The sequence below is a fragment of the Chrysemys picta genome, chromosome 4, assembly GCF_011386835.1.
Source record: "Chrysemys picta bellii isolate R12L10 chromosome 4, ASM1138683v2, whole genome shotgun sequence".
Classification (NCBI taxonomy): Eukaryota; Metazoa; Chordata; order Testudines; family Emydidae; genus Chrysemys; species Chrysemys picta.
The window spans coordinates 114,873,773-114,891,571 of record NC_088794.1 but is presented as its reverse complement, the minus strand read 5'-3'; the positions used below and the strand labels follow the sequence as shown (position 1 = coordinate 114,891,571).

The 17,799-nt window shown below is 43.9% G+C and overlaps 1 protein-coding gene across 1 annotated transcript; it reads left to right on the top strand.

The window, feature by feature from the left end:
• The first annotated feature begins 3,169 nt into the window (after window positions 1–3,169).
• Window positions 3,170–12,069, top strand: ZDHHC22 (zinc finger DHHC-type palmitoyltransferase 22). Its single transcript, XM_065593399.1, has 2 exons — window positions 3,170–3,745; window positions 7,595–12,069. The coding sequence occupies exons 1-2, from the start codon at window positions 3,184–3,186 to the stop codon at window positions 7,858–7,860; spliced, it is 828 nt and encodes a 275-aa protein (XP_065449471.1). The 5' UTR covers window positions 3,170–3,183; the 3' UTR covers window positions 7,861–12,069.
• The last annotated feature ends 5,730 nt before the right edge of the window (window positions 12,070–17,799 follow it).

The window sequence follows — 17,799 nt, the reverse complement described above, 5'->3', positions numbered from 1 at the left end:
GAAGAGCATGTTAATGAAAGCAGCAGGCATAACTTAGCCACTGTACCACTCCAGTGGGAAAAGCTGCTCACTTTCTCTTATACATTTCATTAATAAACTGTAGCTTGTGGTGCTACCAGTATAGGAAGAACTAATGTCTTTCATGTTATTCATTCCCTTCAGTCAACGATCCTCCATTACATGAAAAGGTTTCAATGTATTTTTTCTGTTATTTTGATGTAAGCTGTTAAAATAAGAAGAAAACACTGATTGTTTAACAGTAGAAGCTAGGCTGGTATATTCCTTCTTTTAAGGCTCACTCTAGTTTAAAATCAATAAGCCAAGGAAATATTAAAAGATTTTGTTTATTTGGGATCATGACAGGGAGATCATTAGGATGGGAGTGAAGGCTGGGTGAATGCTGCCCAGTTTTCCCCACATTTCTGCTGAAGTGCATCTCAGTCATGTCTCATTTCAGCTCCATTGTGCACAGGCCTGGCTTCCTCTGGCTTTTGTTATCCTAAATGTTTTTTTCTCTGATATGTTGAATCATGAAAGTGAGCTGAGAAAAAAACGTTATTTATGCAACAAAACAAAAAAGCATTAAATAAAAAAATCTGACTGTCACTAACCCCCACAGTGTGTGTGGGGTGGTGGTGGGGGGTAGTTCTTTGTCTCACAATGTGTATCTCCTTAGAAGCAGAGACACAGGAGTACACCCCAGTCCTGCCCTGCCATGCACTCCACTTAGATGTGAGTGATGGGCCTCCCTGGCAAAAGCAGAGCCTGCTAATGAGTCTGAATCACAGGATGGTTCTTATGAAAGGGATCAATCCTAGGACCAGTTTGCAGCCACCAACCTGTATTTTCTTTCTCCTGTGACCAGTTCAGAATTTGAATCTTGGTCTCCAGAGGTTCAAAGCACTAAGTCAGGGAGCCTCTTTGTGTCCCTTTCAAAAGGCAGACATTTATTTGACAAGTTGTGAGTGTTTGTCAATGTCTTGTGTGTGGGTGTTTGTGTGTGTGTGTGCACGTATTTTGGAGAGAGAGAGCGTGCATGTGCATTGTGTGTGTGGGGGGGGGAAAGAGTTTGCTAGTTACTCAGCACTTATGGACGTGGAGTAATTAAAGCTCTGTGCACAGGTTCTCTGGGACCCGTTTAGCATACAGCACAGTGCACTTTACCCCCCTCCCTTCAATGCTCACTAGTTGACTAGGGTGCCAGAGGTCCTGGATCTGGGTAAAAAAGAGAAGGCTGCCAGCCGAGAGAGAGAACCCCTCCCAAACTTTCCAGCCTTCACAAATCTGTTCCTCGGGGCTGCTGCTCTTCCAAGGAGTGGCTCGTCGGCAGCAGGCGAGACGTTTCCATCCTCCCCCCTTCTGAGGCACCTGCTGGAGCAGCAGTTTCCAGCCGGCCGGGCTGCAGCGGGCAGGACCTGCTCTGGGCTCTGGGTAAGTGAGCTCAGATTCCTCTTCCTTCCCGTCTCCTGCCCCACTGCCAGCAGCTCCACGGTGCTACAACTGGTGGAAGTGATGGGCTTTCAGAGAGCCCAGGCTCCAGGGCGCACAGGGACACCTTCCCACTACGTACGGGTGCTGGTAGGGTGGGAGGGATCCCAGGTGCCGGGGCCCGGCGGCACACAAGACTCTGGTGCTGCAGGGACAGCTGCCTCCAGTGCCACTGCTCCCAGGAGGGCTCCTGCCGGAGGCACTGAAGGGACAGCTCCCTATTTCTCCCGAGGCTCCTGCCTATTAAGCACAGGGCGGTTCCTGCTGGGGGTGCTGAAGGGACAGCGCCCCATTGAGCCGCCTGCGGCTGTTGGGAGAGGGCTGCTAAGGGAGAAGCTCCCCGAGCCTCTGCTGTTCACACCGCCGCTGCTGCTAAGCCAGCGGCTGGCCTCGAAGGGACACCAGCTTCTTCCCAGCTCCCTTGGACTCCGGCCACAGCAGCTCCGGGCAGCCAGGTAACAAGAGCACCAACTATGCACTCCTAAAAACCAGCGAGCAAGGGGATTTCAAGGTTATTCCGTGTGCCAGCCAGACAGCAAGCCAGAGGAGCTCGGAGAGGGGGGGTGAGCCGATCTGGAGACTGCCCAGCGGTGCCGCCAGACCCAGGATGGGGCTGCCAGTGTTGGCACCAAAGAAAGTTCCCAGTGGCTACTAAATCTTTAAAGTTTAAGGGACAAATGTGCTTCCGATGTAAGTTCCAGGCTGAAGTTTCCTTACAATGGTGGATAAGGTCCAGCCAGGGAGTGTAAAAAGCAGGCAGCGCTGGAACAGGCGGCTCCCTGCTTCATTTATTTGTCATAGGTCCTTGTACCCTTGTACATTTTAAATGTGTCTGGCACGGATGGAAAAAGAAAGAGCTAAACGTAGTCATCGGTGCGTTGGGGGAGCTGACATGGACCTGCCGAGATGGCTGCTGTTTTGTACCTTTGGTTTTTAGGGGATTTTGTTTGCTAGTTGGTGTAATCATGTGCATTGACTATACAATAACGACAGCCAGACACACACGCACAGCGCTCTGTTGCTGTTACAGAGTTCCTCGCACAACGCCGAAGGTTGCAGCTGGGGCAGCACTTAGCAGTTGTTTTGTGCATTTCCTAATTTTGCGCATGTAGGGACAACAGTCATTGAGGTAATCTGCAGATCTGTGGCTTCAACGGATAAATTAGAGTTTTGGATTTGATCCGTATTGCAGGGGATTAGAGCAACCACCCTTTCTCTCTTCCCTTCTTCCCCCACCTTCCTTCGGACATGCAACACAAAAATTGACCCTGCCTGTAACAGGAACTCCTGTAGCAGAGAAAAGGGGAGCCGCGGAGCGAGCTTGGTGCTGATGCAGCCGGCAGACAGAGGCTCCAGACACCGCAGCCTCTGGAATCTCAGTGGCAATGCCGCCTGCAAGCTCCCTGAAGCCAGGCACGGGGGCTGTGACAGTAACAGCTCGGAAATGAGGAGCGATCGTTCCCCAAGGAGCTTGTCTCTGTCACACGCCACTGAACTGGTGGGGGTTTCATTGCAGGGGGTGAGTGTGGCAGACGGGAGGGAGGGATGGGGGAGAGCAGCAGAGAGGGCATTGCCAGGAGCAAACAGGGGAGCCGGGGGGATGGGGAACCTGGAAGGAAATGGACGCATCAAGTATCCGTCCGAGGCGGTGATGTTTGTTCTCTTCTTGCTCTCCCTGCAGGAATGTAATCCACAATGCTAGTTCTCAGGGTGCTCAATGTTGTTGCTCCAGCCTACTTCCTGTGCATCTCCTTAGTGACCTTCGTCCTCCAGCTCTTTCTCTTCATCCCCAGCATGTTCAAAGACCCTTCCACCACCCCACTTTTCTCTCCTGCTCTGCTGCATGGGGCCCTCTTCCTCTTCCTCTCAGCTAATGCCCTGGGGAACTACATCCTTGTGATACAGAACTCCCCTGAGGACCTTGGCAAGTGCCTGAACTCGGGCGGAGGAGCCGAAGTGGTGGCGGACCGGCCGGACAGAAGCAGGTCCCCTTGCTCAGCCTTGCCCAGCACCCACTTCTGTAGACTGTGTGCCAGAGTCACCCAAAGGCATGACCACCACTGTTTCTTCACAGGGAACTGCATCGGGAGCAGGAACATGCGGAACTTCGTCATGTTCTGCCTCTACACCTCCTTGGCTTGTCTCGACTCCCTGGTGGCAGGGGTGGCTTACATTTCTGCAGTGCTCTCTATGTCCTTTGCAAACCCACTGGCCTTCCTCACCCTCCTGCCTCACTCCATCAGCCAGTTCTTCTCAGGTAAGCGGCCTCTCTCCCAGAGAAAGAACATGGTCTCCCTTTGCCCAAATGCGTCACTTGGGTCCTGCTCTTTCCCAGGCAACTTTGTGAGGGGCGGAGGGCGGGGAAAGGGAAGGGAGGGGTTCCTGTGCTCACGGATCTCTTCATTGAGGCTTGGTGTACGTTTCCTGCAGGACTTTAGCACTGTGATCAAAGGTCCTATTGAAATCGAGGCTGGCTGGGGCCCAGCCAGGTTCCAGACACAGCCCTCTTCATAATTTATTAGGTTCTAAAAAAACCCAAACCCAGCGCCAAAGACAAAGCGTCAGGGAGCAGGGCTGGTGGGCACAGAGAGAGTCCAGTGCAACTAGGCAGCAGGAGAAAGAATTCCACTCATTATCCTAAAGCAGAGGGGTGCCTCCGTGGGTGGCTGGGGCTGGTTCTCAAGTTCTTCAGAGGGGGGAACCATATCCTAATAGAAATTGACTGGGGGACACTTCCCCTTCTATTTGCCCTCACCTGGTCACACCTCCACTCCCATTAGACACACACCCAGCCCCACCGCCTTTCCCATTCACCACCATCCAGCCCCATCTTCTCTTCAATTTGCCATCACCTTGCCCCATCTCCCCATCATAAAACACACACCAGCCCCACCTCCTTTCCCATTAGACATCACCCAGCCCAGTCACCCCTCTCATTAGACACAAGCCCAGACCCACTTCCTTTCCCCTCCCAATAAACACACCTCGCCCCACATCCCTTCCCTGTGGCAAGTACAGCAGCTGCTCGCATGGAAAATCAGTGTTAGGAAATTATGTTAGCTTCTTTCAATGCTATCTAGCAGGTGGAAACAAAGAAGAGAATTAGTATGATGTGACCAACCAGCTCTCCACAGACCTCCAGATAGTTCTTTGCAGACCACAGTTTGAGAGCCACCATTGATCTCTGAAAGCGCCCCACGCCAAAAGCAAATGTATTCAGAGGAATAATCTCTTGCTGCTGACTCTGCCTTTGTATGCCTTTCAAGGTGCCCTTTCCCCATCCACATCTTTTCCTGCTCCTCATCAATTCTCCCCATATTCCTCTAACTTCTTTTCCTGATCCTTCTCCCACAAATCTGCCTCAGCACCTCTAGTTCTGTCCCTCCTCATCTCACCATGCCCGTGAGCCTCTCCAAATGCACCAAGTCTAAATTTGAAACAAAACCCTAGAATGAAGGGCATTTGAAAAGTCGCTACACAGAAAGCTTATAGACTAGTGGTACTCTGAAAGTGACTAAGTAAAAATGTTATTCTTTTAACCATCAGACCTGCAGCCTGTGTGTATCAGAATCAGATCTCCTCACTTTACTGACTAAAACAGGACTGCTGCTCTGACCCCTGCAGAGCCACTCAGCTCAGGGAGAGGATCAGGATTGTATTCTGGGGTCATGAATCAACAGGACTGTTACTATGTTTTGATACAGAATTTTGCTAATGATACATGAACCGGAAGGAACCCAGCTTGATTTTCAGATTCCAGGCTGAGAAGGCTGGCATTTAAAAACAAACAAGCAGAAATTTACTTAGAAAAGTATCCAATTTTGGCATGGTAGTCACTGAAAGACAATAGACATGGAACCCTGCCATGAGATTTTGATGGAGTCACTTTTCCAAGTAGAACCACATTTTAAATAACATTGGATAAACTTCTTCAGAATGAATAACGCCAGACTTGATGCTCTCCTCTTCTAAGCTATGCTTGACACAGCAAAATGGAGTGGGGGAAAGAGGTGAGGAGGCTACCAGGGTGTTGGTTATGACTCTTTGATTCTGTGGGCTGATCTGCATCAACCCTGGCATATGTTAGAGCAAAACCCTAAGCTTCACTAATTTATGCCACTAGTGTATGGACTCTAAGGGACCATGTATTAACTGAGGATCAGTGCAGCAGAGCAGAACTCCATCACACTCCAACACATCCTTTTCCTCCTCTGACATGCTCCCTATGCTGGCAGCAAGTGACCACTGGAATAGGAGATGGATCTGTTAGTTTTATGCCAGCTGGATTAATTCTCAGCTGGCTAGTTGTGGCCAGGAGGCACAAAAGAGCCAGAATGTATATCAGAATTTGTTCCAGTATCTATAAATTCAGCATAACGATTCAGCATTTCTGGCATAAATAATGTGCAGCAATAAGAGTGAGATCACATCAGGTTCACAAGGAACAGAAGTAAATTTGGGTTTAAAATGGTCTCTGGTAATGATGGGCAAATGAGGGGTATTTTTGTAAATGTCTGTCAGATTGGATCTACTGACAAAACTATAGACTACTGTTTATTTGGATAACCTAAGAATAAGATGAATAAACCTTATGTTCATTTCACTCTTGTGCTTCCAATAAATGCTGAGAAGCCCATGCTTGTATCTGACCTTCCTATTCAATATTTCAAGTTACCCTCACTAACCGAATTAGTATGAGGATTCTTCATTTCCTTAAGGGGATCTATTCTCCCCTTGCCATGTTGTGCATGATGTCTACTGGGATCTGACAATAAAAGAAAGGTGATATTGAATTTAAAAAGCAATGTTTAATGGTTCAAGTGTTCAGGACTGAAAAGCCAGATGCTGTAATCTGTTTGAAAAAAAAACCATTGTGTGAATGTTCTCGCCTAGCCAAGTCCAAAACTTGAAGTGAAGTCAAAGTGTAATTTTGTGGCAGCCAACAGCTAGACTATTAATTACAGCATTTCAAGATGGAGAAGCTGGAATTCATAGATTTTAAGGCCAGAAGGGACTATTAGATCATCTACTCTGAACTCCTGTATCACACAATTCCAATAACTGGAGGAGCCATGAGCTACTTACAGCCAGCCACCCAGCCCTGTTCTGGTGACTCCTGGTGAGAGAGGATGAGGCAGGACTGGCTGTAAGACTAGCCAGCACTCCTGCATGGTTCCCTGTGGTGACTTCTGCTGAGAGAGGCTTGGATTAGAGTAACTTGAGTTGTCCCCCCTGCACCATTCCTACATTCTTCTCTTCAGGAGGGAAAGGTAACATTAGAGAAGTTCTTTTAAAAGACCTGTAAGGAATTAGTTATGATAGATTTCATAGTTATATAAGTACTAAAATATTGGCAGATCCTGAGCGGGTGCAAATTGGCCTATATACTGATATCATACTATATATATAGATAGATATATAGGGCCAGAATTATAGCTGCTGTAAATTTTCACAGCTCCATTGACTTCAATGGAATTAGGCCAATTTGCACCCGCTGAGGATCTGCCCATATTTTTTAGTACTTATATGTGTATAAAATTATATATAACTTTTTCAAAACAATGATTAGAAGTACCTCTCAGATTCAGTGTTTCCATAAGTCTTTTAGCGTGCTGTAGCCATGTACACAAGAGATGCTACTGTGCTGCAAGCTAGTGCATTGTAGATTCAGACCCTGCTTTGCTGTGCAAAAACATCCCGTGTAGAAAAGTCCTATGTCATTTAGGCACTTTTGAAAATGTTACTAACAATGATTAAAATACATTTTATATTTTGTGGAATTTTCACAAAAATTCCTTTAAGCCCTGATCCTACATATTAACAGTATAAACACTAGTCTACTCTAACCTCTACCATTTTAATATTTTCCCCAACAGTATTAGTTGCATTGATTATCATGAATTAAATACTTCAGTTAGAATAATTAGAATGATTAATTCTCTTTTTCCTTCTAGCTCTCCAGTTGTATAATTGTTACAGAATATAATTCAGTTTCCAGGACTCTTCAGGTTGAATATTTCTGGAGGGCTAATATACTAATATGTGGGGTGTGTATAAAATGCTGTTTCTTTTTTCTCTTCCCCCTCTCCTGGCTCTGGAACTGCAGGAGCTCTCCTTAGCTCTGAAATGTTTGTCATTCTCATGCTGTACCTCTGGCTTGGAATTGGACTTGCCTGTGCTGGCTTCTGTTCCCACCAGATACTGTTGATCTTACGAGGGCAAACTCGCTACCAGGTGCGGAAGGGGATGGTGGTAAGAGCCCGGCCCTGGAGGAAGAACCTGCAGGATGTCTTTGGGAAGAGGTGGCTAATAGGACTTCTCATTCCTATACTAAATGTGGGAAGTGACTATCACAGGCATAAAGACAAGTAACTCTCCACAACACATACACACTGATATACTCCTACTTTCTCATACTCTGCTGCAACATGGCAAAGTTGGGATATTCCATCTCTCAGTACTGCAGACTCTGGGGGGAAGGGATTGGCTAGCAAACTGAACAGAAATAAGGGATTGTCTTTCTGTTCTGTGCTTGTACAGTGCCTAGCACAATGGGGTCCACATCCATGACTAGGGCTCCTAGCCGCTATGTTAATACAAATAATAAATATTAATAAGGAGATCACAAACCATGTAGATGAAGAGATACTGCCGCTTTGTAGACACATCACTGCACCTGTGTACATGGCAACAGTCTCTGTACTATTAGAAAAATAATATTCAAATCCTCCTTTAGGCTCCTTTCTCACTCTTTTATCTCCCCCCTCTCTCTTGCTCTCTCTCTCTCTTATCTAACCTATGCCTTCTCCCACAACTGGCAGCAGGATCCTTCTCCATTTAGCTGATAGTCCATGCTATAATGACTAGATTGTAAGCAAAGTATATGTTCCTGTGGGGGGTTTCCAAGTTGGAGCTTTATGAAGCAAAGTGACCTGAAACAGAAAGAAGCATTTAACAATAAAACTTTAGTGCAGCCAAACCCTCTAGGAAGAGGCTGCTAGGAAGGCAGAGAGAGTCTAGTCTTGATAGACTAGAAATTAGGGATGGAAAGGACTTATTAGGTCTCTTGATCTCCAATTATTCTTGATCTCTTCCCTTCGTAGGTGTATGAAGGGATAGCAGCTAATAGACTGACCATGAGGCCTATCAGGATTGCAACTCTATTGGCTGCTTCTCAGAGTATTTCTTCTTCAACTCCCCACCCCCAACCCTTGCCTTATGACACAGTCCATGGCACAATTGTCTATCCCGCTCCAAGGATCAGCAAGCGGATCTAATAATGGACCTTGGATCAAATAAGGCAGAGATACAAGGAAAGAAAACTGTGAGCATGAATGGAAAAGATGCATTTGAGAGTTGGGCTGTGTGTGAGTGATTGTGTGACAGAGATAGGCTGGGGTGACTTGCGTGAGTGAGTGACAGAAAGTGCATGCATACAGACTGGGCTGGCAGGAGAGTGTAAGTGGCAGCATTTAAATGTACATCCTGATGTAGCACACAGTCAAAGATGGTCCGTCCATGTTGAGTGGTGTTCAGAGTTCAGACCTCACTGGAAGACAGTGGGGTTCTCCAAAGACCGTGACACTTTGCTATCATTTTGTAGTAGTATTAAAAATTAACAAAATTATTACCTCAAACATTCCTGCCATACCTTTACCATAGGCTCTTCAGAGGTTCTCAAACTGGGGGGGGGGGCGTGGAATGTGTTCTGGGGGGGCATGAGAAGCTTTAGGGAAAAAATTACTGCGCATATTCAGAGCTGGGTGGCCAGAGAGTGGTGGCCATACCCAGGGCCGCCAAGAGCAGGTTCGGGCCCCGGTGAAAATTTTTTTTTGGGCCCCCCAGCAAGGGCAGACCGGCTAAACAGGGCCAACGAGAGGGGGGGAAGCTGGGGAAGCTGGGCCCGGAATTTTTTCGGGCCCCTTACCAAGTGCAGACCAGCTAAACAGGGCCGACAAGAGGGAGGGGGGAAGCCGGCCCCCGGACCCCCTTCCGGAATGCCAGGCCCCAGGAATTTGTACCGGCTTCCCCCACCCCCTTGTCAGCCCTGGCCATACCATATCATGCCATCCTTACTTCTGCGCTACTGCTGGCAGCAGTGCTGTCTTCAGCGCTGGCTGCCTGGCCAGCAGCTGCCACTCTCCACTCTGCCTTCAGAGCTGGAAAGTCAAAGAGCGGCAGCTGCTGGCCAGGTGCTGGTGGGGGGAGGTCAAGTAAATTACAACAGACACAAAGAAGGGGGGTGCGATCAAGTTTGAGAACAAATGCTTTAGGACATTTCCTCTAGCCCAGGTATAGTGGGGTACATTCATCATGGTGTATCTCCAACAAAGAAGTTAACGGAGTTACTATTGGGATTAATCAGCCCAGTATGTCAGTATGTCCTGCTGCAGCAAACCCCATCATATCAGTGCTGAGACACCATGCTGATAGGTGCCTTAAAAAAAGACACTACCACATTTCAAAAATTATCACAGTGCTTTATTCCCAGGGGCTTATTATAATGAGAAGAAGCCTCTGTTATGGTCATCTTTGCATTAGCCAGTGTGGCCTGGATGGGAATCCACTACTTCTCTTAATAGACTGGAAGGACTGCTGTTAAGCAATGAAAGCTGTATTTCTTCCTTGAACACCACTCTTAATCTATCCTGGGGGAGGAGCATAATACCTGCTATCAAAGTTGTGTTTCTCCCATAGCAGTGCACAGCAGTCATTCCTACAGACAGACAGCTCTAGCATGATCCCAGAGTGTACACAAGTAACAAACAGACACAGTACATTGTGATGAGCTGCGTGATCTTGAGAATATACTGCAGAAATAACTAGTTGTGTAGGTAGAACACACATAAACAATATTCTTTCCACATTGAATGTGTGTTCGCATGAACACACCAGTATTTACATGTATAGTATGCTGTATTTTCACTAACAGACAACAATAAAGTGTTTTGATTTTTTAAGTTATCTTCTGGATGTTGTGATCTTTAGCTGCTCTTTTGTTCTATTTGTGTGTGTGGACATGTATGTGTATAACAGCATATTTAGCCACCTTATATGTATAGTAGGAAGAAATTAGGAGTCAGGTCTCCTGGGTTCTTTTCCTGGCTCTGCCACTAATTCACTGTGTGACCTTGGGCAAGCCACTTCATCTCTCTACTTTAGTCACCCCATCTGAAAATGGATCTAATAACATAGGGGGGTTGTGAGGTTTAATTTGTGTTTGTAAAGTGTTAGGAGGTCCTCAGATGAAATGTGCTAGAGAAGTGTTACTATTATTATTATCCACAGATAGCTTGTCCAAGTGAATTACTACCTACTAGTACCCATACAACAGAAAAGTTCACCTTGACACTATCTCAACTAGGAAATGAATTAATTGTTTCTGACAGTCCCCTTGTTATTGGATTGTGAGGAAGCACTTTGCACTGTATGCCTGACCTAAGAAGTATTCCCAGCATATTCTTATTCCACAGTCTAGCTATCCAACTTCCTCTTCTCATCACTGATTCTATTTTTTATTCCTAAAGGGGACAGGCTTGCAAGACTTCAGCCAGTAGCTTTTTTTGTGTCAGCACAAATTATGAAATTATGTTGTGGAATTCTCATCCTCTGCCTGTGCCATTTTATTGGCACTGTCGGTTTGGTCAACTCCTGCTATTCACTGCCTGCAGACATGCTACCTCAGACTGTCATCTCATCAGGTATCACATATTACAGGGGCCAGCTCAGTACTTGGAAGGGGGAAACTTCCAAGGAAAACCCAGATATTACACAAAGTAATGCTAGTGATTCAGTAAAAATCACTATTCTCTCCAAATCAGTAACCAGTGCCCCAGCCTGGTGTTAGAGACAGCTATGCTGACGGAAGATCCTGACCATTTCAGTCATAAAAAAATTCCACATTTTTAGCAAGTGTTAATCCTGGTATCACAGCCAAATTGCAGTATGGGGAACTGTATTGTGACTCCCTAAAATTCCTCCTGCAATTTCAGTTATTCCTCACTTCCTGACCTAAGTTGATGTGTTGTGTTATGTGGGCTGTTAAATAGCTTTTCTGAACCATGCTACAGGTGCCTGCATTTCAGTGGTAGTTAAGTGACTTCTGCTTGTATATCTTCTTGCAATTAATGTCTTTTGGGATGAAAGGCACTATAGAAATGTAACATTATTGTGGTATTGTATGTTGGCTTATCTCTCTGCTCTCCTCCCAACTCTGTGAACTGCAACATCAAAAATCTAAGAGTGGTGAGTCCCTTGGGAGCAGCAGTTGTCAGAGCTTCTCACTTATCCAAACACCCAGACATCTCTTCTATATGGTACCTAAGGGTTCATCAAAATCCCAGAGGGAAAAGAACTCAAATTTTAACAACTCCAACCAGAACCTTTGCTCCTGGCTGAGACTTGGCAAATTAGGTCCAAGCCCAAGAGCAACATAGTTACTTCCTACAAATTCTCAGGAAATCAGTTTGATGGTTCTAAAGTTTGATAAAAGTAAAGGAAAAAATTCTTCCCATTTTCAGCTTTTGGAAAGCTTTTTCTTAATGTTCAGAATAACAATAACAACAATTACAATAATAAAAACACATTTTGCAAGGTGATGGTCTCTAACAGGGGCTAATTGCTTCTACTATTTTGAAAACTAAATATTAAGGGCTTAGTCATGTTTGAAAGCCCAGCATTGTGCTGAGAGTGGTGTGAAGGTGGAGTGCACCATAAGGTTCTCCAGGGGGTAGGGGGTATCAGATGCTGCTCTCTGAGTCCAGTCAGGTGTGCTCTATTGGCTGGTACAGGGTTAGGGAAGCTGATTCATGGCCCCATTTCTTACACCCTCTTTGTTGGTTGTGAACATTCACAGGGACCAGGCACATTCTGGCCCTTAATACGGTTTAAGATACTGAACTTTGAAAAGTGGCTATTTCAAAAAATGGTGATTTCGCTGAAGTCTGAAAAAGTCCTAGAAGTGACAGTAGAGACCAAACTAAATGAAAGCTCGTAGTGCAATGTCACTGCCAGAGAAGAGAAGCAGCCATCTTCTGCACTTGGGCACCATAAGCTGGAAGTGAGGACAGCACGTAGCAAGAAAGAATTTGGCCTTGCTTAGGCCGACAAAAACATCTGCACAGATGCAGAGTTACTAACAGGGGTAGATAAAATGACAGATTCACAAGAATAAAAAGGGAACAAGAATAACTGGTTTTGAGTCTGGGTGTCTGTAATTATAAGTTTCTTGCTGGAGTTGCTTTACTGATAAGTAGAAATTATGAGCCTTTTTTGCTGTTAGTAGGGAAACAGTCAGCCCATTAGGGGTTTCTTTGAGTTTTGCTTTGTTCTGAGTTACCTATAAAAGAGTTTAGTTAGTGTGGAGAAGCTTGGGAGAAGTTCTTTTAAGAGGATTTCTATGAGCTTGGAGCCTGACTGCTACCTCCCCAGTGGCTAGGAGGAAGGCCGGCCACCAGAACCCTGCTGCTAAACACTCAACACCATCTCAGACTTTGGATAATTATATTTTGGGGTGCTCTAAACTATTGTGATTTTAGAGGTACTCAATAAAAACAAGGATTTTTAGGTGGAAGCACTCTTGTGTGTGCCAATCAGATGGAGGTGCTGTATCCCCCATTGATTTATTTCCTGACACCACCTGGAGAACAGAGACTAGTTACCATAGCTTTGAGTTCAGGTAATCCTGGGTAACACCTCACCCTCCCAGGAAAACCGAGTCCCGACTTCAAACCACAGGTCCAATTTCAAACCTCCCAACCTTCAATCCCAGCCCAAACACCAGATCCAATCTATGACAGGCTGTCTGAGTTGAGCCTACCACCATTTCAGATAGTCCCATGCCTGTCAGGTTAGCCATGAAATCTTGAGCTGATTCAGAAAATCATCTACATGGACGGTGAAATTGGCAAGCACAATCAGCTTGGCAAATCCTCTAGTCCTGCAGCAAGAAATTCATTAGCTTAAGTAGGGACTTTGCTGCACAGTGGGGCAATCTGCACACTAGAATCATCTTAGCTCAATCATGGGACTCACATACAAGATGGAAATGCTGTATCAGACCAAGTGTTTGAGTAGGAGACCCCCTGCATTTTAGGCTGGTTGCAAACACCACAGCCACAAAATCTCTCATTTGCTCACATTGTATTGAATGTGACATTCTGCATTCCTATTTCCACCCCTTTTTCAAACTATGATAAATTTTGTACAAATTATGCCTTGTAAGGTATCTCCTGAAAACTCATGATTTGCTGATCATTATTGTCCTGGTAAAATATGTGTGGCAACATTTTAAAAGTTATAAGATTCTACTGTATGATGTTACTAAGACATATTCTAAATCTGGGAAAGCAGCCACAAACCAGTTCCTCAGAGATAAAAGACAAATTGATGCCTCATCAGGTGTCAACAGAATCAAATGGACTATCACTTGTTTAAGTGGCCATTCTTTGGCAGGAAAAAGGGTCTGAGTGAGAAATGGCAAAAAAAAATCTGGAGGTTCCCATCCCCATATACTTTCTGTCTCCTGAACCCCAGCAGGAGATGATTCTCAAAGAAGAGGGAAAGTGTGAGAATGTGGGACAGACACCCTAAGATATCTCTCCCTTCATCTCTACTCATGGCATCGACAGCACTTAAAGGACAAAGGAAGCATCATTGGACTGTGTAGGGATCCTGGCAGAAATAAATTCAGCCAGTAAGACTGCTAGAACGTGTGGTGAGAGAGACTTTTGCTTTGAATTCACTTAGCTTGTTAAGTTAGGTATTAGATGTGTTTCACCTTTTATTTCTTTGTAACCAATTCTGACTTTTATGCCTCATTACTTGTAATCACTTAAAATCAATCTTTCTGTAGTTAATAAACTTGTTTTATTCTTTTATCTAGACCATTGTGTTTGTACTGAAGTGTTTGGGAAACTCCAGTTGAGATAACAGGATTTGTGCATATAATTTTCTATTAATAAATGACAGACTTTCTATGAGCTGTATTATCCAGAAGGAGAGACCCGGCAGTACAAGATGCACATTTCTGGAGGAAGTCTGGGACTGGGAATTTGCTAGCATTGCTCTGCAGTGTAATTCAAGAATGGCTGGCCATAGCACTCATACAGTATAGCTGGGAGTAATTTACATGCTGGAGGCTATGTGTGAGTAGACCAGGAGTGGTTGCTCTCACAGTGAAGCAGTGTAAAAGACACACCAGGCTGGAGAATTGAGGTGACACAGCTGTTCAACAGTCTAGATTGTAACCTGGGTAATGTCACAACTTGATTGGTAATGTCACAACTTGATTGGTAACAACTACGATCCAGCATCATTATCTAACCAGATCTTATTATCTTCTGGGAAAGAGGAGTTTAAGGGGGAAGATGGGTATTGTGTTGATGGGGAAGGAGAGCAAAGGAGTGGAAAACCTGGCAAACTTAGCAGCGGTGCCAAGACTGACCTAGAGATGATAGGATGAAAATGGACAAATTAAATATGAGGTTCCAGTTAAATATGGCAGCATTTTGGGATGCATAAGAAGATGGATAATAATGCAGGAAGTTGGGAAATGATAACCCCTGTCTATATAACTCTGATGCAACCACACCTAGGCTATTGGGGGGGAGGGATAGCTCAGTGGTTTGAGCATTTGCCTGCTAAACTCAGGGTTGTGAGTTCAATCCTTGAGGGGACCCCTTAGGGATCTGGGGCAAAATCAGTACTTGGTCCTGCTAATGAAGGCAGGGGTCTGGACTCAATGACCTTTCAAGGTCCCTTCCAGTTCTAGGAGATGGGATATCTCCATTAATTTAATACTACATTCAGCATTACATACCTCAGACAAACTGGAGGGATTTCAAAGAGGAGCAACAAATAATTAAGGAGATGAGAGATGGATTTACCAAAAATGATTTAAAAAACTATATCTGTTTATTTTGGATAAATTAAAACAGAGGGGGGGGGGGGGGTTGTGGAAAGGATATGAAAAGCATCTATAAGTATTTGCCAGGAGTAGGAGGAATTATTTGGATGGGATCAGCAGGTATAATTAGGAGTGATGGGATCAATGTAAGAAAGTAAAATATAGGTTAAATTTCAGAAAATACTTCCAGACAGTGAGATCTGTTAGACAGTGAAATAATCTTCCTATGGAAGAGGCTGAAGCTCCATCACTTGGGAGATTTAAAACTAGAATGGCTAAAGCACTAAAGGCAGGGAACAATCCTGCATTGGTGAGAGGATGGGGTGGGGAGATGGACTAGATAAGACCTCATATTTTTTCCTATCTCTAATTTCTATGAAGAAACAAAGATATTTGCACTAGTGCCAAATATAACAACTAGCAAACAAACTTAAACTGAGAAAGGGCCAGATAATGAAGGCATTTAGCTAGCATTTCTTTATACACGGTGATGCCTACAAAACACTTGGCAAGAAGAGTTAAGCTGCTGGTGAGCTAATATTGTCTCATTATTTCTATGTATTCCCTCATCTGTCTATCTGTATCAATCTGCGGTATTTTGTCTTATACCTAGATGTAAGCTCCTTGGGACAGGGACCATCTTTTTGTTTTGTTTGTACAGCACCTAACAAAATGGTCTTGGACTTGGACTTGGACACTTGGTATAAGACTGAGGCTCCTAAGTGCTAAAGTAATAAAAATACAATAATAAATAACATAATAAAATGAAAAGGGATGTCAAGTGAGTAAAAAAATTAATCGTGATTAATCGCATTGTTAAACAGTAATAGAATACTATTTATTTAAATATTTTCAAATATATTGATTTCAGTTACAACACAGAATACAAAGTATACAGTGCTCACTTTATATTTATTTTTGATCACAAATATTTGCATGGTAAAAAAGAAACAAAAAAATAGTATGTTTCAATTCACCTAATACAAGTACTGTAGTGCAATCTCTTTATTGTGAAAGTTGAACTTACAAATGTAAAATTATGTACAAAAAATAACTGCACTCAAAAATAAAACAATGTAAAACTTTAGAGCCTATAAGCCCACTCAGTCCTACTTCTTGTTCAGCCAATCGCTCAGACAAACAACTTTGTTTATATTTATGGGAGATAATGCTGCCTGTTTCGTGTTTACAAGTGTTCGCATGGCACTATTGTAGCCAGCGTCACAAGATATTTATGTGCCAGATGCACTAAAAATTCATATGTCCCTTCATGCTTCAACTACTATTCCAGGGGACATGCGTTCATGCTGATGACGGTCTCTGCTCGGTAACAAACCAAAGCAGTGCAGACCAACACATGTTCATTTTCATCTTATGAGTCAGATGCCACCAACAGAAGGTTGATTTTCTTTTTCAGTGGTTCAGGTGCTGTGGTTTCTGCATCAGAGTGTTGCTCTTTTAAGACTTCTGAAAGCGTGGTCCACACCTCATCCCTCTCAGATTTTGGAAGGCACTTCAGATTCTTAAACCTTGGGTCAAGGTCTGTAATTATCTTTAGAAATCTCACATTGGTACCTTCTTGCATTTTGTCAAATCTGCAGTGAAAGTGTTCTTAAAATGAACAACATGTGCTGGGTCATCAACCAAGACTGCCATAACACGAAATATATTGCAGAATGCGATTAAAACAGAGCAAGGAACATACAATTCTCCCCCAAAGAGTTCAGTCACAAATTTAATTAACACATTATTTTTTTTAATGAGTATCATCAGCATGAAAGCATGTCCTCTGGAATGGTGGCCGAAGCATGAGGGGTATAAAAATGTTTAGCATGCCTGGCATGTAAATACCTTGCAATGCTGGCTACAACAGTGCCATGCAAACATCTGTTCTCACTTTCAGGTGACATAAAAAAGAAGTGGGCAGCATTAGCTCCCATAAATGTAAACCAACTTGTTTGTCTTAATGATTGGCTGAACAAGAAGTAGAACTGAGTGGACTTGTAGGCTCTAAAGTTTTATATTGTTTTGTTTTTGAGTGAAGTTATGTAACAAAAAAAAATCTACATTTGTAAGTTGCACTTTCACAATAAAGAGATTGCACTACAGTACTTGTATGAGGTGAATTGAAAAATACTATTTTTTTTCTCATTTTTACAGTGCAAATATTTGTAATGAAAAATAATAATATAATGTGAGCACTGTACACTTTGAATTCTGTGGTGTAATTGAAATCAATATATTTGAAAATGTAGAAAAACATCCAAAAATATTTAATACATTTAAATTGGTATTCTATTGTTTAACAGTGCGATAAAAACTGCAATTAATCATGATTACTTTTTTTTTTTAGTTTTTCATTTTTTAGTTAAGCGCATGAGTTAACTGCCCTAAAAATAAAATAA